The sequence below is a fragment of the Triturus cristatus genome, chromosome 6 (assembly GCF_964204655.1).
Source record: "Triturus cristatus chromosome 6, aTriCri1.1, whole genome shotgun sequence".
NCBI classification, from domain to species: domain Eukaryota; kingdom Metazoa; phylum Chordata; class Amphibia; order Caudata; family Salamandridae; genus Triturus; species Triturus cristatus.
The window spans coordinates 1,324,166,476-1,324,187,768 of record NC_140589.1 but is presented as its reverse complement, the minus strand read 5'-3'; the positions used below and the strand labels follow the sequence as shown (position 1 = coordinate 1,324,187,768).

The following is a 21,293-nucleotide window of genomic DNA, read 5'->3' as shown; positions in this document are numbered from 1 at the left end:
ACGAGCCGAAGCCTTCGGTGAGGTCGGGACTTCCGGGAGCTCAAAGCGGGGCAGGTCACATGGTACGGGCTCTCGAGGGAGAATGGATAGGACAGGCAAGAGGGGGCAGGCCAATATGAAGGGGCAAGTTGAAAAGGTAACGAGTGCAGGAAGACTGGTCCGGCCATGATGGAATGGGAAGGAGAAAATCGAGGCCCTAGCGTGTGCAGGCGGCCCGTGGGGAAGAGAGGGAGAGAGTGGGAAAATCATCAGAAGAGCGAGTCGCCCCCCCCCCCCCCATCATGGATACAGGGGCCACATACACACACACCACCCCCAACCGCACACACCCCCAACTTCACACACCCAACCACAACAAGCATTGGCATAGCCCATAGGTCTCACCTTTGGGACCTTATAAGGGTTTAGCCACGCAACAGTTGATGTGGTTGCACCAAGGATATTGTGCTGCATAACTAAATACTTAGAAGGTCCTAAAAGCGAGACCTATTGACTATGCCAATGCTTGTTTAAATTTGCTGGCAACCGCCACTTATCCGAAACAGCATTTTCTTGTTCATTGGTGCTTGCACGAACCCTGCCTTCAGCTCGCGCAGTGTCCTGCAGCTTTCACACTGTCCTGCACGACATGTCTGGAGCCACCCAGCCCAACGTCGTTCTGCGTGCCGCCATATTCTTGGACTTTTGCTGAGGTTGATTCATTTCTGGGGTTCCTTATGCCAGTCTGTGCCCTCCTCATCTAGTGGAAGCACTTTGCTCCACATTTCCGAGACTTTGCCTACGTTTAAAGAGTCCCAGCGTTTTTCTGCTATTTTTGTGACTCACTGGGAAATGCTGCCTGCGCTTTTGGTGAAAGAGGCTTTGTTTTTTGTGATTTTGTTCCTCATTTTAAGACCTTGGTTTCCATCTTTTCATTTAACTCTTGGGGAAAATGCTTAATTTTGAATAACGGAAACTTCGAGACACCCCTAAAAAATGGTGTTCACTTTATGTAAGGGTGTCTTTCACTATCAAAACCGTTATTTAATTTCAACTAATAGTGTGAGTGGGCTGTCTTTTAAACATAATGCCTCTCAGTGTTGCCTCGTGTGTGGGTGTCGGAAGTTTCAACTTCTGTTGGTGTGGTGTTTCTGTTGTAATTTTTGATGTTCCGTCACCCTGAGTTACCACCCTTGTGTGGTTATAGGGGTCGTTTAATCCCTTCCTGTTGTGGTGTGCGTAGGTTGTTGGGGGATTACCCTCTTTGGTGGGCATGGGTTGTCATGGGTAGGTCAACCTGTTGGTGTGTTAAGAGTTGACTTTTGGTGTTCGGTCACTGTGTTACCACCCGAGTAGGTGTTGGTGAGTTTACTTTTACGCATGTAGTCACTCTGGTTCATCCCCTGTCGTCATTGTGAGTGTAGCTCACTGTTGGGGGTGAGTGTACGAAAAGGCTCTCAGGTTCAGAGCCTCTCTAGCCTACCACTATTTTTGTGGTTGTGGGTTGACATAGGTTTGTCAACTTTCTGGGCACTGCAAATTGATCCCCTTGTCGTGGGAGTCTGTATCTCTCACTGTTGGGAGAGAGTGTGTGTGAGAGTGAGAGAGTGAGCGATCCTCTCCGGCCTACCACGATTTTTGTGGTTGTAGGTTGACACAGTTTGGTCACTCTTGTGGGTGTTGTGTTCAAGTTGACTTGTTTTTGAGTCCCTCGTGTCTACCACCTTTGTGTGGTTGGTAGGTGAATTTTACTTCACCTTTAGCTTTGGCGTTGTAGCTGAGGATTTTCTGTGTTCTTGTCCTCTCTTTCCTTCCTCCCTTTCAGCTTGAGGGTTTGTCTCACGTTGTGTATTTGTTCTGCTCTGGGTTGTTGTCTCCTGCATCGTTGTGGGTTGGTTCCCTGTGTGATCACGTTCATTTTCGGCCTGGCCAGCGGATGTGTTTGTGGCAATAGGGGATGGTTGGTTGTGCGCTGTGTTGTTGCTTGCTGGTTTGTTTGGTTTTGTGTGGTAAGGTGGAAGATTTTTCAGTTTCGAGTGGATGTGTGTAGGTGTTGTCTTTCTGTTTGAAGACCTATTTTCCTTGTCCAGTTTGGCGTTTTCTGTACATGAGCGGGCTTTGTGATTTTTAGGTCTCGGCCTGGCAAAAGCAGCACATGCGCTGCTCTGCTATGCAGAGGCCTTTTGGAATCAATACGATTTCAGCGTGCACGCGGGGAGACAAACGAGAGAAGATCTGAACGCAGGGATTGGATGCTTTACTGGCAGCATGATACACTGGGGACTTTTTTTCCCCGCCGCCAATAAAGGCTGTCCCCGCGTGCACATCTTCTGTCTGTCCCATGACGGGCCGCGCTTGTTGTAAAATGTAATGGCGATGAATCCCTGTACTCTTGTAAGAAGCCAGTTTTGTTGCTTAGCTCAATTAGGTGTTCTGTTTTTATGCCTTGTCTCTTTAACCGCCTCTGATGCAGGTCTGCACAATGATCTTATAACAACATTCTTCTTTGTGTGCGTCAGAAAGAGGGGATAGAAATTGGAGACATTTATTCAGTGGTGCGCTCGCGCACTCTGAGGAAGAGATGGTGAAGTGCATGTTATAAACACCAGAGGATGCGGGGGCTAACAGCATTGACAGCTATGCTCCCTTAACACAGACAAAATCCGGGCGTACTTCCGGAGCAGGATTAGTCTTGGTCCTGCACTAATCTGATTATATTATAAAATTACATTCCAGGGCTCTCGCCTCTCTCCGTCTTCTTGAAGTTCCTACAGCCAAGCAGCCCCTATTTGTCTCTCCTCTGCCAGCGTCCCAGGGCCTCCGCGGTCTAAACTGGATATCTAGCGCAGCCTCCATTCGTTGCCGGAAGCGGGGAGGGCGGGGCGTTCTCTGAAGCTCGTAAGCAGGAGATGGACACATCCGTCAAGCCTTGGCGCTATCAACCTGTTCCTCTTACAGCTGCTTAAGGAACATTGATTTCCAGTACAGAGCTCTGCCAGATTCATGGCGGGACGTGATAATCCTTTAGCAACATATATGTTCTACCGACGCATGTGGACCTGCATATATGCTACAACACCTAGTCAGGGGTAGTAAGTGCTACATGAATGCACTTGGAATATATGTCCCGTCCATCGCTCCGCCATTCCTAGTCCTTCAGGCCCCAAAATTGCGTCAGGGAAAGCAGGTCTAGATAGTGCACATCTGTCTACGGATGTGGATTAGTTTGTGCGGGAGTACCATGCTGGGAGAGTTTTGCTGCTCTCTTTGGATGAATGGTGCGGTAACTCTCGGAACTGATCCACACATTTTTCTTCAGGGAATGGCACACTATTAGTTATGTTTTGTTAATTCAGCTTATAAGCGCGTTGCTACCCAAACATAAGGCGTCATGGCACTGTGACCAAGGAAGAGCAGAATAAACAAGCATTAAAATTGCAATAGGTCTCGCCTTTCATCAAGTTAAAGCCATTTGCGTTGCTATACAATACCATTAGCAAAGCAAATGGCTTTAACTCAAAGGCGAGCCCTATTGCATTTTCAATGCTTGTTCATGATTGTATTGCCTTATATGTTGTCTTATGCTTTTTATTAACTTTCTACTGTGCATTTCCGATGTTGACCTGCAAGCCTATTGTACTGTTTTCCTTGTTTTTATCTTAACCGGTTTGCCCTCAACCATCTTCAGGTCTTTGCAATGGTACCTTTCCAGATTCATGTGCATGTTATTTTCACTATTGTGTGCTTTTCACTTGAATCATTGCATTGTTTTTGTTAACTCTGAGGAAGGGAGAAGTGTTGTACCTGCTGCTCAGCCAGTGTGAGTGTGGAATGTTGGTGTGTGATGATGCTGTGGAATGAGGCCGTCGGTTGGAGTATGGGCTGAGCAGCAGGAAGGCTGCTCCTGGTGGGGCTCTTTGTACCTTTTATCTTAAACCTACTATTTGAATAAGTACCGTATGGGCTGAGCAGCAGGAAGGCTGCTCCTGGTGGGAATCTTTGTACCTTTTACCATGAACCTACTACTTGAATAAATACGACCTTAAATTACACTGGATCTGGGTTTCATTACAACAGAGACCCTTAGCGCAGGTCCTGTATGGGAAAGTCTAATGGTCTGCTCAGTGACAAAACTCAATATCTTAACAGCTATTACTCAGTTGCCTTCCTGTAAACCAGGCGCTCTCATCTTTAATCCCATAAGTGATAGTGGGCTTGGAGTAAGTTCTAGGATCTACCTGACGCCTCAATATGAAAAGGCAAAAGGTCCTCCACCTCTGAGAAATTCTGAAATAATCAAATCTTCATCTAAAATTGCAAGAGATTTCGAACACTACACTAAACGCGAACACTCCTGCTATTTTTCAAACCAAACCCAGTCTCTCACTGAGAGCGACAAATAACCACATCAGGTTGGCAACGTCTTCCCCCCTTCTGTAGGCCAATTATAGGCTACTATGTCCAGATTCGGATGGCATTGATCCTCCGACTCATCAGAAATTGGAAGATGAGCGCTCTTCAGCAAAACAATGCCATGGCGTAATGCGGTAACTAGCCGAGTACATACAATAAACGCCGGTTTCCACGATAATGTTTCTACTGTCTCGTTGGTGATATGTCATATTCTAAAACTTGAGATCTGCTCACCGTTGCTTTTTACTCTTGCATTCCCCAAGCAAGTCACGCCTTGGTTGCATTTGAAGGATGGCTGCAATGCGGCGGTTAGACCTTCTCCAGGCTGCGTCACAACCTCCGTCGCACCAACGTTTCAGAGGGAGCGGAGGAATACATCACCAGCGTTGAGTTTTTAAGGTTCTATTATGGATTAGGCCAAAGTGGTTTCTCAGCACAGCCGGGCCTGCGCATTTCACCTAGGGGCTCTGAACAACTCAGCGTGCGTGGTTTGGAGGGTAGTGCTCGCGCCAGTGCCGTTTGCTCGGCATCCATTTTGAGGGAGGAGAGGCACGCAGTCTTACTGCAAACTGCAACAAACCTAATCATGGGTAGTAGGCGTAAAAAGGAGGCGAGTCTCGGACCGCTGCCGACAGTTTCTACCTGAGAAACACGCTAATCAAAAGGAACTTCTTAAAACGTCAAGTGCTCCTACACTGTGATCCTCGCCGCCGCCGCCTTAACTAAAGCGACTCTACTGCAGCATCCAAACTGGGGCGGCGTTGCAGCCCTGGCTCTCTTTTGTCAAGCCCTGGCTCTCTTTTGTCAATTCACTTACCCCCGTGGTAACGCCCGCCGTACCGCGACATGGTTCCAGACCACTATCCGCCTCCTGGACTAATTTCCAGCAGCGTAATGGCGCTAAACAGCCAGTCGCACAGAGCAGAAAATGAAATAGGATCAGGCAGCACCAAGACGCATGCGCCGACATTCACCAAAGCCCAACTCCCACACCATGTGATCACTGTATTTTCCGTAATGCCCTCCAAGTTGACTAATTTGGATAGTTTCCATGACGGAGGGGAGAAGGTGCTGTGTTTTCTCCAATTGACGCTTCACGGTGGTTACTTGCTTTAAGAAGTTTGGGTGTAATCACATTGTATCATAAAACACCACTTTTATAGTCCGCATTAGCGGAGTAGAGACACGTTCAACTGCCTTTCCTAACCTGTAATTTTGTATGTCTGACTGACGAGATGGGGTTAATATAACTTAATTCGACTCTTTGCTCTTTCTAATATCACACTAAGTGTCCATAATCTTCTCTGTGTCATTTTGTTTTGTGAGTGTCCATTAGCGTTGTCACTTTTCATCGTTATGTGGGTTGGTTTAGTTGTAGTTTCTTTTCACAGTCCATGGCTCTCGTTTTAAGAATCGGCTTTTGGAGGCATTGGCGGTAACGGCCTTTGCTATTAAGAAGGGGAGAAAGTAGACGTTTCTGGAGTCCTACTAGGTTACCCCCTCAGCCACACCTGTTGGCACTGGGTGAGTCCATGCGCGCATGCTTGATCTGTTGGGGCGTCGAAGCTCAACGAGTCACTGCGAGTTCCCCGCAAGACTGCGTGTTGTATTTCTAATCTTACCTCCTTCGTCAAAGTTCTGCTGTTCGGGGACCAGATAATGTCACAGTCACCGAGAGAAAGGCAGCTACCAGATATAGGAGTGAAGTTTCAATTGATGGAAGCCCATTTTGAATGTTGATAATTATGTGTTTATTCTTTACATTTTATAAGTTGTAGATTCCTTTTTCACAGCCAGCAGTACCAAACACCAAAGTCTAAAACAAAATGAAATGCACTACTCTCACTTAACATTCTCCTATCTCTGCTGCTGTGGTATAACCCAGGCTTGGCTCCAGGAGTTTGGTTCTTGGAGAACCTTGTAGAAGTAAACGGAGTGGACTACAGAAGTAGGTTGGCAAGTGAATGTCCGTGTATGGGTTCGGATTCAGTTTGACACATTCTGCTCAATGTGTATAGTTCTAAAAACCTTGATTCAATTGGTAACTTTGACTTTTACGGATTTTGTGTTCATGAAGGGTGTTGCTGCCTTTTCCAGGAAAGAATACCGGCCATCTGTTCACGTTTTAAGATTCTGCATATGCCCGGACCTGATTCTTGAGTAGAACTTTCTATGAAATTGTGTGTAATCATGTGAACATGTCTTTGTTTACTTTAATTATCAGTCACGGCTAACTAGGTCAGCTCTAGGACACATTTTAAAGTGTTTTTTCCCTAACATTTACTGTTTAAAGTATGTACTGATAAGGTGAAAAAATACTAGCGTTGGATGATTTTTCTAATGCTTGTATTGACTCCAGCGCAACTGAGGCTTTTCTTAAAACATCTAACTCCGAGGATTAGTTTCAATCTGGACATTAAACACTGTTCCAAATTGCACTATTATGAACCCTACGCAGAATTAATTGAATATAAACAGGTACAACATTATATCTGTTTTTAGGTCTCGCCTAGCTATTGCGTTTACGCAATCACTATGCAAGACTCTAGTAAGAGGGGCATTTCAAAGTGCTCCCAAAAGTGGATTGCATAGCGAGCACTCGCACAATCACGTGCATCGTGCCGCCATGCAATCCGTTTAGGGAAGCGCTAAAGCCCACTGGCGCGTGCACGTGTAGCCACAGCCTTGGCATCCTACTTCAAAGTGTCCGCTCCCCCGCCTGGAATGCGCTCCCCCGCCACAGCATGCCGAGAGATTGTTTCCTCATGGCGCCTCTCACAACTGTCCCTCCCCCACCACAGGGCTAGTCTCGCGGATTACATTGTCCTCATGCCTGAGAATGTTTGCTTACATCACATAAACCCTTGCTTCCCATTTTATCTCCTCAAAATGGTTGAAACGAAGAGCCAGCTGCCTCTGGAGTCAGACCTGTTACTTGGAAGCCAAAAACCAATCTTAATAGCAGACACCCAACCCACTGAGCTATCTTATCTACAGCTTGGCTGGGTGAATGAATGCTTTGACGGATGAATACTTAGACAGATGGATGTGGTTGGGAGGAAGCATGAATTTATCAAAAGAGACCAGCCTCGTTGTAGGTGAATATAGAATTACGCAACAGAAACCAGTTATAGTAATAAAAGTAATTTTACATGTAAACATAGCGCTACTCTCAAGCAGAGGCTGGAAAATCAGTGTCCTTTTTCGCCACTGGGATAGCGTTCGTTTTATCTCAGCCAACATGCCTTCACCATGGGATGCCCTCCCAGCGCTTGAAAGGCCACCCTCTAATTCAGCAGCATTAGTTTTATGACTGTCTAGGTCGCGCAATAAAACAGATTTCAATTACGTGTTACAAAAGTGATACCATGCGGGAACGGCACCCAGACCCCCATCAAAGACATTAATGGGCCAGCAGCGCCGAGATCACAGGCTCGGGCATTGCACTGGGCGTAGAGTGTTCTCCAGCACGGGAAGTCACTCGGTAACGCCAACTTCTGCACTGTATAATCTTTACTGCTTTGGGGAGCTTTCCAGACTCCTTAACGCGCTGTAACCCTTCCAAGACAGATCGCCACTCTACATTTCGTGTTGGGTTTACTTAATGTTCTCGCTGCTCGGAAGTGAATTTTCACGGTGAGCACAAGTGACTGAAAGCAGCTTTTCCGGCTCCCTGTCGCCTCCGCAGATTTATGGAAGCTGCTGACTCATATTATAGGCGCAATATTTGAATATGCCAGGACGTATAACCTTTCGCAGCTCCTCGTGGCATGAGGGGCACGTTTGACCCATTTTCCACATATTAAAGAACAGATGGCTGAGGTGGGGCGCGGGCGTTCTTATTTACAAGAACAATTGAACAAAGCAACCGGGAACCGAGCTGCCCTGCTCTGCTTTGAAGGTGGCTCTGTTGTGCTTGCTGTTCAGACTGTCGATAAGGTGTACACGTATCCCCTTTGTTCCATGTAGGGATCAGGTGTACAGGCAATCGTAGGAGATTGTAATCCGGGAAAAACAAACAAGAGAAAGATAGCCTTGCGTGTTATTAATGTGCAGATTTCCTGCAAGATACCATCTAGGATTTACCTCGTATATCGATTGCCCGTATCAAAGCTTTGTCAGGAAGGGCAATTGCATCTGTTACGCAGGGTTTCCTCTGAGATATTGTAGAGCAGGCAAATGTATCACATTCCACAGTACTTTGCCAGATGTCATTCTGTAAACAAGTCTGATTAATAAAGTCACTGAAGGAACAAGCCTTTCCTTTAGTTGTGCGCATGCACAGAAACAAAGAGGGCTTGTAACAACAGCTGTCAGTGAACACGCATTCATTTGTAGGATCCTGGGTGTTTCATTCAGCCCGCGCTGCCGCTGGTGAAGTCTGTAGTTTACGCTGGGGCATTTGACTGATGTGACGGGAGCCAAGATGCCAAGAAGAGCACTTCAGTGTTTCAAGTGCATGCGGGAGACAGCTCGGAGGCTGCCACACCAGTCAGAGGCTGGTATTACCAGCCCTACGAAACCACGGAACAGATAAGCGCCCCTCCCCTTTCCAACAACCGTCTTCCCTCATCACCCCCCCAACCATTATGTATTCAATGCACTGTTTGACGTGAGAATGTTTCATCATAACAATTTAAATACATATTGCATTACAAATGTTATCGGTGTCACATTTGCAACAGTTAAAACTATTGACATTGTACATGACAAAGCTAGTAATTTCAATATTTTCAATACCAACACATAAATAAAAAATTAGTCAATTTACAATACAAAAAGCTCAAACTTTCCTAATGCGAGACCTATTGCATTGCAAATGCTTGTTCTTTAAGGCATGGAATCTGGCGATGTATAATTTTATTGCGGCTTGGGATACTCCCTTTTAAATCATTGACTTTAAATGGACCCATAAAGAAAATGCTACCAGTGTATGCAATCTTTGCAATGGAGGAGTGCAAGATGTGAAGCATGTTTTGTTGGTATGCCCGAGCTCGGTTGAGGCCAGAATGTGCTACTTAAAAGTAGTTGAATTTAGATATAATAGTGCAATTGTGCAGAGTTTGATCTCACTTTTTAAATCTCCACCAGATGAATTTGTGTTTCATAGCTTGTTTACATTTTTAAAAACTTTTCTAAGCTTGTATTGAACGTTTTTTGTATATTGTTTTATAACAAATGTTTTGCTCGAAATTTGTTTTTCTGAGAGAACTAAATCAAATAAATTAAACTTGAAGACTTGGAACTTGTACGTACAGTGATAATAAAATACCAGCCATATTGGTATAAAACAAGCCAGACGGCAACCCTAAGTGTAGATGATGAATTTTTTAAAAATGCTTCCAGAACCTCGTTTAGGGGCATTTGGGCAGAAAGTGGTGGTTGAGGTCGTTTGACACTGGTGTCTTGGGGCCTGTCTCATCTTGGCTCTGCAAAACTGCCCAGTACAACTCTTTCCGCACTCAAGTCTCTTGGTAGCTGGTGTGAGCAGGCTTCTCATGGAGGTACTGGTAGCTGCTCAAGCTCAGGACTCCACAATCAACCAATGGATATAATAATTCCAATTTCCAGCCCATCGCTTGACCTTTAGAAAAAAAGTGCTTTTATTCACCAGGTTAAATTATATATTACATATTCCAATTGGTTAATCAAGTTAGTGACTCTAGACGTGATTTACACTCTCCTGATTCTCCCCCACCCTATTTGTTCCTTTGGGAGGCCCTCTATCTGGTTTAGAATCAGTAAAAGTGAATCCAGTACACGTGCAGCCTTTTTGTTCTCACACAGTGAAATGTGCTCTCAGTACAATTCTTAACCCCCTCTTTGAATTTGATAAGCAACAAGTGAGTCTTCATTTCTTGTAGCTCTGGTGGCTCCTCGACGTATATTGCTGCAAGGTCTGCAGTGAGCATGAGGATAATAGGCAGACGAGGAAGCTGGATACAGGCCACTTGCAACTACGTGCCCAACCAGCTTCAGTCTTTGTAGGCCTCTGTGCAGGTACAGACCTGGCCACGGCAGTCTCTGGCTGTTGAGGTAATAGCAGCAACAGGCTTTGAGTGGCAGTGTGGGGTGCACAAGGTCAACAATTGACCAAACGTACACAATAATTCTAAGGTTCAGCCCAGTGCTTGTCTGTTTGAAAAATTAATTACGTTTAGTCACGCAGTTGTACTAAATGCTACATAATACGATTGCTTATACAATTAATGTCCATAGAAGTGATTTTATCGGCGCTACACATCCCATCCACCTTACTAGTCCCTCCCGGTTAGCCCTCTAGCTGCTGGGTCCCCCTTTGGAATTGGGTAAATCCTGAATCGGGAGCAGATGCAGTTTCTTTTTGTTTTCTCTCATGGTCTCTGGCATTTGCACTGATGCAGCCCTACCTAGGCTGATGAGTATTGCAGCCCCACTCAAACAAGCATTGGTCACGGCAGTTGCAGTCCTGATTAGACTGGAGATAGTTGAAGCCCCACTTGGGCCGAAGATGATCATGGCATTTGCAGCCCTGTCCTGGCCTATGATGATAGAAGTTACACCGTGTGTCTGGAGCTACGATGATCACTCGTTTGCAGCCCTCATCTGAGGCTATGATGATCACTCCGTTGCAGCTACCCTCTGGACGTTGATAATCCTTCAGTTGCAATCAGAAACCTGTGTAAGAGACTAGGAGTGCCATGTCAGACAGATCTTTCACAGCTTGCTCTCACTGCATGTGTTATGCCACTATGGACATGCAGGGTGTTATGGGCAGTCTCTTCTCCTGCACAACCAGGCACACTCCTTTCCTCACTCAGCAGAGAGTCTGGCAGACATTTGGATGCTCTAGACACATCCGCAGCTCTTCTAGCAGAAAATACAGACTTCGGGGGATGCCATCCTCGGTTGCACAGCATCCCTTTGAGTACTTTGTGGCGCACTCTCTTCCCTAATCAAAAAAGGATTGGATCAGGAACAAGTGGGAGGGTTTGGTCCCACTTTTAAATCCAACTAGTAGACTGTGATGTGGATCCACTGTCTCAAACTGAAGATCCAGTTTGGGGTAGTTCATCTTTCCAGTGTCCTGCTCAAGCTGCTCTCCAGACAGTCTTTGTGTGGAGTGATACTTTTAAACAGCAGGTAGCATGGGATTGATCTCTAACCTGGAGTAATCTCAACACTGGCCCAATGAGGTGTTGTGTTTCTGCACCTGGCTGTCATCAGGCCAACAGAAGGAGTAACAAAGGGGCAGAGCCTCACCTAGAAACTTCATCATATACAAAAGAGACTTCAATTCCACCCCTCATCCCTTCCATTCAGCAAATGGTGGTGCTCAAGATGATTAATCAGCAGCTCATGACTAACAAAAGACCTCAAGGCATCTTAAAAGGTAGCCTGGTCTCCATCCTCCTCATTTCGGTGTCTGGTTCACCACTCTCCTGCTACAGAAATTCAAGCAATACACTTACTGTCTCTGTTGACAGAGGACTCACCCTTCATCTTGTTCTGTGGCAGGCCAAGGGAATCCAAACTGGATCCCACCGACCCTCATTACTCAGGCTCGCTCATATACAGAGCTTATCACTACACTTGTTGCATGCACCAAATATGCACATGCCATACAAATGGGATGCCAATGCAAGGCTCTAGAATAAAACATAATAGAAGAACTTTACACCAGTGCAACAGTAGGCCTCGCTCCAAGTGACACTGATAACAAGCATTGGCATAGCCAATAGGTCTCGCCTTTGGGACCTTTTAAGTTTTTAGCCATGCAGCACATTATACATTCCATTACAAGTTTGCATTGCCGAATGAAATGTATCTTTTAGTCGTATATAAAGTACATTATGCAAAGTTCCTTGTTGCGCATATATATATATATATAATCTACTGGCGGTTGCCAGTAGATAGTTATAGTTGGGACCGAGTTCCCATAGGAAATATGAAAATTCAATTTTGAATAACTTTGGCGCCGGTTGACTTATCTTCGTGAAATTTTCAAAACTAATGGGGCGCTCCGCTCCTACCCTGAAAGTCTCGGGGTCATTCGTCAAGCGGGGGCTGAGAAAAAAGGGGGGTCCCAAAACGCGTTTTCCCCATGCATTTTCCCATAGGACCTTTAGTCGAAGGTACAGCCCGAACGGCTGAACAGAATTACTTGAAATTTGGCAAAGAGGTAGTCCTCAGGTCAGGCATGTGCCTTTTGCATATATGGTGTCAATCTGTTCAGTAGTTCCTGAGAAAATTGCAGTTAAAAGTACATAAATATCTATATGCGCGCACCGTGCTCGCACGGGGCGCGCACCAAATGTCCGCGAGCGTAATTCTGATTGGTGGTTAGATGTCAGTCAACATTCCAATCGGTCAAAATCAGGAAGTGTCGGATGCCATTTTGTGTGTGACAGTGAAAAAGAAAGGTGGAGAACGTGAAAAGGGGGCAGGGTAGAGTTCCTGACCTGTCAGGGGGTCCCTGAAGGACCCCGAAGGGTGAAAAAAATATTTTTTTTTTCCAAAAAATCGCGCGGTGCGCGCACCGTGAAAAACCCTTAAAAAAATAAAATATAACATTTTAAACTGTTTATAAGTTTATAGAAGATATTAACTATGCTGTTCAACTTTAACCAAATAAAAAAAAAGAGCTGGGCCATTCCATATTACAGGATACAGTCAATCTATAACTATATACATAGGTAGTTTATTGTAAAATAAATATATAAAAAATATAATAATACATACATAAATTAGCATTTAAAAAACCTTACAAATTCACAACAAAAAAACATAGGTTTCACACACGTTATAGTTAGAAATTAGCATTTAAAAAACCTTGCAAATTCACTGAAAAAACCATAGGTTTCACACATTTTATAGTTAGCTGGACATTTCACTCGTACAAAACCATTGAAATTCCCCCGTTATAGTTAGTTCAGCTAACTATAACTCGCTCGACCGCAATCCACTGGTGATGACGTCACATATTACATCACTCATGACATGGTCAGTGACATCACTCATGACATCACTGATGACATCTCAAATGACATCACTGATGACATCATCCAGTGAATATGTGTCTTTCTGGAAAAATAAATATTTTTTCATATATTTCTATCTAAAGGTTAATGGAAGAATAAATGGGTAAATAAGTGTCTAAATGGAGCAGTGGATTGCGGTCGCGTGAGTTATAGTTAGCTGAACTAACTACAACGGGGGAATTTCAATGGTTTTGTACGAGTGAAATGTCCAGCTAACTATAACATGTGTGAAACCTATGGTTTTTTCATACAGCATTGAGAGACGCTCAGCACCCTAACAACCGCATCACAAGGGCAATTAATGTTCTTAAAACAGTCAATCGCGGGAATGTGAATGCTGCCTGGGTATCCAGAATCTACACGTAGCATTTTTCAGCTCTAGACAGATTTCAGTTTCTCGCTTATTCCTTCAGCAGACTGTTAATTGGATAACACACGAATACGAGAAGCCGGCTGCATACGGGCCCTTTCTGTTAAAATGTGTTGGCTGGTTAAAGAAAAAAACGATACTGGGGGTGAACATGAGCAGGAGAAACAAGCGCTGAAAGACGAGCGCGGCCGCGAAAGTTAAATCGACGTGCAGCGTTTACCTTACGGGAGCGAGCAGCGGCAGGCGCGAAAATTGCTAACAGATGGGAAACGCCATACATGCACGAGTACTAAAAGGAAACAGTGCAAAACATGCACAAGTTTCAACAAAAGCCCGGAGTGATTCCAAGAGGTCACTCCAAACAGCGCTTGCGCGCTGCGTAGGCGAGGCCTAAAAAGGTTTAGTCACAATACAGATCTTTCTAAAACACAGTATGCTGCCACCTCCACTTTAAGCAGTATACTTAAGAGAGGGACGTTTGTTCTCTGCCTATAACAAGGGGACGCTTGATTCACCCCAACAGGTCACAAGACAGATCCATGACTTCTCATAGTTGGGGACAGGTCTAGGCTGTGGTGCACCCGCTTAGGATTTGCGTGATGGTAGGACCAGATTAAAAGTCGGGGCACCAGCTATGCACGTAGTTGGGATCTCAGGGCAGGGGACACATCAATGTGCATTGCAGAGAACATTTTCGTCCCACCATATACATTCTACCAAGATGGAATCTCTGAACTCTTTTCATACTGTCACAGTGCTGCGTACGTGTTGGAGCATGGCCAATGTGCCCAGTGTTGACCTTACACAGCAGGTCCCTGTGCGGGTAGCTTCTTAGACCTCACCTGTGCAGGCCCTGAAAAATCAACAAATTGCTAATAGACCTATTGGTAGAGCAGCATGATAAAGGTACTCAACCAACCAGGTCTCCACTTAAACTTGTTTTCTTTGGGAGTGAAATATATAGTGGTATCCTAGATTGTTTTAATTTGTCAGAATTAAAGCATTTAGTAGGGGAGGGATGCCTCAGTCGAATATTTGAGGCATCGCTTGATACCATGGTCACAGTCTCAGAACCCATTATTTCCACCTAGCCTTTTTATTTCTGAGGTTGATAAAAATTAGTACTATTAAGTAGGGTGACAACATCTGTTATCCATGAATAGTCGAATGAAATCCCTCAAGTGAATGCGCAGACTACAAACACCCTGGTATTCCTTGACCTCAATACCATTTGAGATATTCCCAATCTGCAATCTCAAACCAAAGATTAACATAAAGTAGTCAGTGCTATTGTCACTAATTATCACATCCATAGATCTTGGCAGTCAGCAACGATCATCCCACTCCACAAAAAAGGAGTGATGTAACCCTGCCATACGCAGACACATTTTCCTGCTGGTGGAATAGCCAGAATTTGCAGTCGCATTTTATTAAACCATATACAGAGGTGTATGGATGTGTTGACTCCAAAAAACATCCTCCCTAATATCCAGGCAGAAATTAGCATGGTTTATGTACAGTAGGCCAGGCAACCAAACTCCAAATGGTTTGTGTTAAATATGCTCTACTTAGGAGTGTTCAGCTCCTTATGATTTTTAAAGCTCTTAAGTCAGTTTTCAACTTAAAAATTTGGGCTCAATTAGGGGCCAGTTTGAAGCTTCAATCAAACCATTATTGTCTGCTCGAATTTCAAGCCTGAAAGGCCACCAGTTTTATTAAGCTGAATCCCAGTAAGACCAATTTGATGCTTTTAGACACTCAAAACCTAGATGTGACAATTCCTCTCCTACAGAGCTGGATACTCCACCACTTATTTCTTCCCAAGTCAAATCTCTGAGTCCACTTGGATTAAGATCTTTCTTTCACGCAGGTTTAGAAAAATCTACTTGCTTACTCACTATGTTGGCACCTACTAGTCCTTACTGGTGAGTAATAGGCAATAAAGGAACAGGTGTTCTGTTCATTCAGAAAGTGGATGAGCAATAAAGATGCCATTAAATCTTGTTTTTATCTTGACACACTTTGTCTATTCAAGGAAAGAGGTCAAATGTCAGTTTGTCTTTTAAACTAATTGCTGCTTGGAAAATGAGGTTTATTTTTCTCTATTAGAGTTAGAGGTTTTTGTCAAGTGAGTTGTCAGAAGATGTCAGTTAATTTTTTCGAGCACATAAAATTTAAAAAATAGCCTGTAAATTAATATTACAAATATTTCAAAATATATCAGGAATTACAAAAGCACATTTTTTGTAATTTAAATGTGAAGCAAACCGAGTTAAATAGGAACAGAACAAACCAGAACACTTTACTTGATGATGTGCAACTGACACATTTGCAAAAAGTCTGTTTCCAAACATTATTGTTTGTACACTATTTAGTTTTATCAGTAAAGCCGCATGTAAGTGGTAAAGTTTGGGACCATTTCAATAAAAATCTGCTGATTCCAAATGACAGCGTGCTACCACATCATGCTCTAGCTATGTATTTATTAAAAGTGATAGTTTTTAAACATAATTTGAGAAACGTTCGTGCCCCCGCCCTGATGAAAATGCTGTTAATAAACTAAGAGGCAAGTCAGGGGTTGTGTGCATCCTATATATGGCTAGATTGGTATTGTATATGGGGAAAAAAGTTTAGTCTATTAAATCTAACAAAATATTTTTTTGTACAGCAAGCATGCTGAAGTCACGCATTTGTAGGTGCTCCCATGTGTGATAACAAAGAAAATGGCGGCTCAATTAATTAAATTGTTTGCCGACGATCAAATCATTTGAAACCAGTTTATGGGTCAAGAGCATTACAAATAGGTCAAGTAGATTATTTAAGTCACTAGACCTGCAGGTCTAGTAAAATGTTTGATTTTTCGAGGCCTGATATGAAGGCTCAGATCAACGCTGTTACCTCTTCATGTTTTGGCATACTCAAAACTCTTGGGAAAGTACTTTTGTTTGTACCTGTGATTCGTCACCCTCCATTGGCCTCTGCATGGGTGCTCTCATGGCTGGACTACTGTAACATCTTCCAGACCATGCTCTAAAGAAACAATGCTATAGCATCCAAAACATGTATGTTCAGAATATCTTTTGATTGAGAATATTTAATCATGTGTCTACTACCCATAGACAGGTCCACTGGCTGCTGGTGTGTCAAAGCACAGAACGGTCTTGCCCCACAACTGCTGCTTTACCTTAGTCCTCTTGCAATCTACATTTCAATTCTAACTCGTTACTGCATGTCCTGAGTGTTTAGAAGATATGTTCTGGGAGTTGGTATTTGCCTAATTTAGGTCTCAAAGCTTGGAAAGACATGTCCCAGAGGGCTATTCAGGAATAAAGGCTCCCATGCAAGCACTTAAAACCTTTTGTGTTTTGCTGATCTGGCTCTTGACTTGTCTCTATTGTAGCTGCCCCCTTCCAGCACCGATGAGTTTCTCTAATCCGTCTTGCAGCGACTGGCCAGCAGAGAGCAGCAGAGTACCGCAGAAGCGGCACCGGCGAGCGAGCGAGCGAGCGAGCAGCGAGCACCAGAGAGTCGCCAGAGAGACGCGGAAGCGGCGAGAGAGCAGAAGCAGCATCGCTGAGCTCGGTCGAGTCACGGACCCACCCCCGACCAGGTGCCTGATCCCCCCGGACCCCCGTCGGAGACCACCACCCACCGAGGTGGCGCAACACCTGAATGTGAGCGGCTCTAGACGTGAGCTAGCTCAACCTTCACAGAGCTACGAGCCGTAGGGGTGGAGACAGTGCACGGGAGCTTTGGTCCCGGTTCAGCCGCACCACCGGAAGAATCTCAGTGGCTACCTGCCCACCCGCCTGCACCCGCCAGGCCCCACAGGATCGAAGAACCACAGAGAGCCGCCAGCAGCGACCCAGCGAGCTAGCAGGAACAACTGGGACAGCCGTGAAAGGGGCAGCAGGACAGTAGGTAAGCCGTAAACCGCGAGCCGAGAGCTGTGAGGGGGGGCATCGGGGGAGAGAGGACCAGACCCCGAACCAGGACCCAGTACCCGGGCAGAGGTTGAGTAATTCAGCCCACAGAGGCCCCCACAGGGAACGGAAAGCTTTGAGTCGCTAAGCAATAAGAGCGCAGGAAAGCATAAGCGGCAGTAAAAACGCGGAAAGTGCACTAGCGCACTAGCAGCGACCAATAGTAACAGCAAGCTACAGGAAAGCAACGCCCAGAGTTGAAAAGGAACCCAACAAGGCACAAAAGCAAGGGTAAAGGACTACAGAAGCACCGGAGCAGACCATCAGCAGACAGAACAGGACAACGCACATACAAGGACAACATGAGGTCAGGAAGAGAAAGAAAACCTCCAACAAAGCAAACGGCGAAGAACAAAAGGAATACCATAACCTCAAGCGCAGGGCCATTAACAAAAAACAAACAATTATCCAATAGTTCAAACGACACAGACTTACAAGGGAGTTTTAACACCGTAATTGACCACTTCACAGACGAAAAACAGTTAACAGAAACAGACCAAACCAAGACCTTAACTTCTGTTTTACCACCTATCAAAAAAACGAGAGAGACAGGACTTAATTAACTTTGCAGGTCAGCATCCAACAACTAAATACGACTTCCAACCAAAAATTTATACCAAATTCACCTTTTTAAAGAACCCGGGAAATGAGATTTATTCATCAAACTATACTGCAACAGGTTTGCAAACCCCACTGCAACCCGCTGACGCAAGCAAACCTTTACCCCAAGCTTACAATCAAACTGTAGTCGAACTACATAAGCATCCAAGTCTAAGGGAGAACAAAGAACAAATCATAGACAAAACCGGGGCCAGAGAAGAACTGGAACTAGACGACATTAACCTAACTCCGAACGAAGGCGTACCTAAACTAGGTGACATTAATCCAGCCCCACTAACGGAAGGTCTAATCCAGGAACCAATTGTATCCCACATAATGCTAAAAGACGTCACACCGGGCAAACTTGCTTCAGAGCTGGATGACTCACCAGGTCCTCCTGGCAACCGCACCCCAAATAGAGAGATCTCCCCAACTCAACTTCCAACTCCCTGCTCTGCGCCTACAGAGAAAACGGCTAAGATGTATGCAAAAAAAGAGCCAGAAATCAATCCATCCAGCGGTCACGAAGTTTGCTTCGAGTCAGAACTAAACTACCCCTTTGACAACAAGGGACAAGCTCTAAAGGAAAAAGCAACACGCCCAAAAAATTCCTCCCCCATCAAAGTAACAAGGGACTCATTTTCTTCGGAAAAAGATATGACTTTCCTGGTAACACAAGAATGGAATGATCTAGTGGCCGCTTATAGCGCAAAACAACCTGCGAACCGACCAAGAAATGAGAGCATACACCAGTCCCCAGAAGGGACAAAAGACCCCACCGATATCTTCTGGACAACCTTACTAAATACAATTCAACTATCATCCACAGCCCTCCAGTATCAATCAGACAAATTAGATTTACAACTGATAGTTTTACACAAGCTGGCAGAGGCTACAACGGGGATTGATAGAAAACTCGCCGATCTTAACGGCCTCATCAAAAGAGGACAAGAGTCAGTAAAACTGACTCAAATTTGAAAGAATTAATTGCGTATGCTCACCGATAATCGACAAACTATCTTCATTACCAACGATGCTAGGAAATCTCTTAGAGGAAATAAAATCAACAACAACAATGCCACTAACAAACAAAGCAAGGTTGGAAAGTCCATCTTGCGACACAATTTTAACTGTACAAGAAAACGACCTAGTCGGCGCCACACAGCAATGGTTCCAGCAGTCAAACCTTGAAAAAACAATAGAAGAGACCTCAGAGAACAACTCAGCAAAAGGTCAAGTAGACCTAGTTCAGGATATAAAAAACGCGCGCACTCAAAGAAAACAAATAAGGAAGGGCAGGTATAACAAACCAGCTAGCCAATCGCCCACACAAGAGATCGGCCTGGCAACTCCACCAAAGGAGCAGGATCAGCCGGGAGTCACATCCCAACCCATGGAATACAAAAATCCTTCACCTCAACACATAAATCAATTAGTTAAAGAGACCCCATTCAAAACAAGAATAGGAACCTTGACCATTACAAACGACACAACCAGGGAACAATCAGGGCAGGAGTTACAGAGTCATCTACGACCCCCAACTCATAAGACCAAAAGGGGCTACAGCACATGTCAAGCAGAGGAACCACCAGCGGACCCAGAAGCAGGTAAACATACCCAAGAAGAATCTGAAATCTCTAGAACATCGACTAGAGTAACCGCCCATTCAACAAATAGTACATACCCCACAATACAGCCAAAAACCATAGAACCGAAAGGCAACTTGCAAGCAGACATTACAACAGTAGAAGATAGCAGTAAAACCAAGGAATTAAAACATAGCGCAAGTATAATCCATAGTTCAACATTATCCAATACCCAGAGCTTACAACAGAACAACACAACTAATCAACAATTACACCAGGAATCGCGGTTCCCAAGCGAATCCGAATCAGATACAATACTTTTCATACCCGAATTTAAATCTAGAGGAAGAGCAGACACCCTAAACAGGGGCAATATACTGAAGTTAATTAATTCAATCGACAAATTAGAAAAAATAAACACCCTCGACCTGCTCGCCATCGAATTCCATCCAGCCCAATCGCCCAATGGAAATGAAATAACGAAGACCTTCTGGACAACCAACAATGTTGCAAACCAAATCATGCAGGAAACAAGCAGATTCTCCCACTGGGGAATTAAACTCCAAGCAGTAAAAAGGCCAGCGTATCCTACTCCGCTACTTGAAGAAAACTACCGGGATCGCCATCAAAATGTCAAATCGATTTTGAAAGGAGCCCTCAGTCGATCGCCGGGAGTGGGAAACCACCAAACTAATCCTCAACGACTAAGCCCTAATCAACTAGCTCTACGCAGAACAACCATAACACGGACCATAAATTGACATACAGCACCTGCATCAACTACCAATTCAGGAGACACCCCAAGATCTAATCTCAAAATTTGTAGCTGGAACATAAACGGTCTCATGGATAAACTAGAGGACCCCGAAATAATAAATTACTTTAATACCTTCGACCTGATACTCCTACAGGAAACATGGGAGACAAATGAAATATCACTACAAGGCTACACAAGTCGATCAAACCCGGCAATCAGTAGTTCCCCATTCGGACACAGGGCAGGAGGACTGGCAATATTCGCTTCAATAACAACAATAGGTGAAATAGAAACACTTACAATAAACCTAACTCCACCAAATGCGATACAGGTATTATCATTAACACTTACATCCAACACAACCATCAAAGAGCTATACATCGTCCATTTATATATACACCCAAAGCACAGACAATCCGGTTCAACGGAACTCGTCTAACAAAACTAATGGAAGAAAGGGACATGGAAAAGACGTTTATAGCAGACGACTTTAACCTTCACCTCTTTGGCGACAAAACAACAGACGATATGACCAAGGAAATGGATAAAGTTTGGGAAATTCCAAGCCAATCTTTCCCGACCCAA

General features: G+C 44.5%; 2 protein-coding genes across 2 annotated transcripts in view; one reads left to right on the top strand and one right to left on the bottom strand.

The window, feature by feature from the left end:
- Window positions 1-5,394, bottom strand: part of LOC146821377 (serine/arginine-rich splicing factor 7-like) — a 42,511-nt gene extending 37,117 nt beyond the window's left edge. The window contains exon 1 of the mRNA XM_085612315.1: window positions 5,210-5,394. Coding sequence (XP_085468441.1) covers window positions 5,210-5,240 — 31 coding nt within the window. The 5' untranslated portion in view covers window positions 5,241-5,394. The remainder of the gene's footprint in view (window positions 1-5,209) is intronic.
- Window positions 5,395-5,778: 384 nt separating this feature from the next.
- Window positions 5,779-21,293, top strand: part of GEMIN6 (gem nuclear organelle associated protein 6) — an 87,367-nt gene continuing 71,852 nt past the window's right edge. Inside the window, exon 1 of the mRNA XM_085612316.1 lies at window positions 5,779-5,916. The gene's annotated coding sequence lies outside the window, so the exon portion shown is untranslated. The remainder of the gene's footprint in view (window positions 5,917-21,293) is intronic.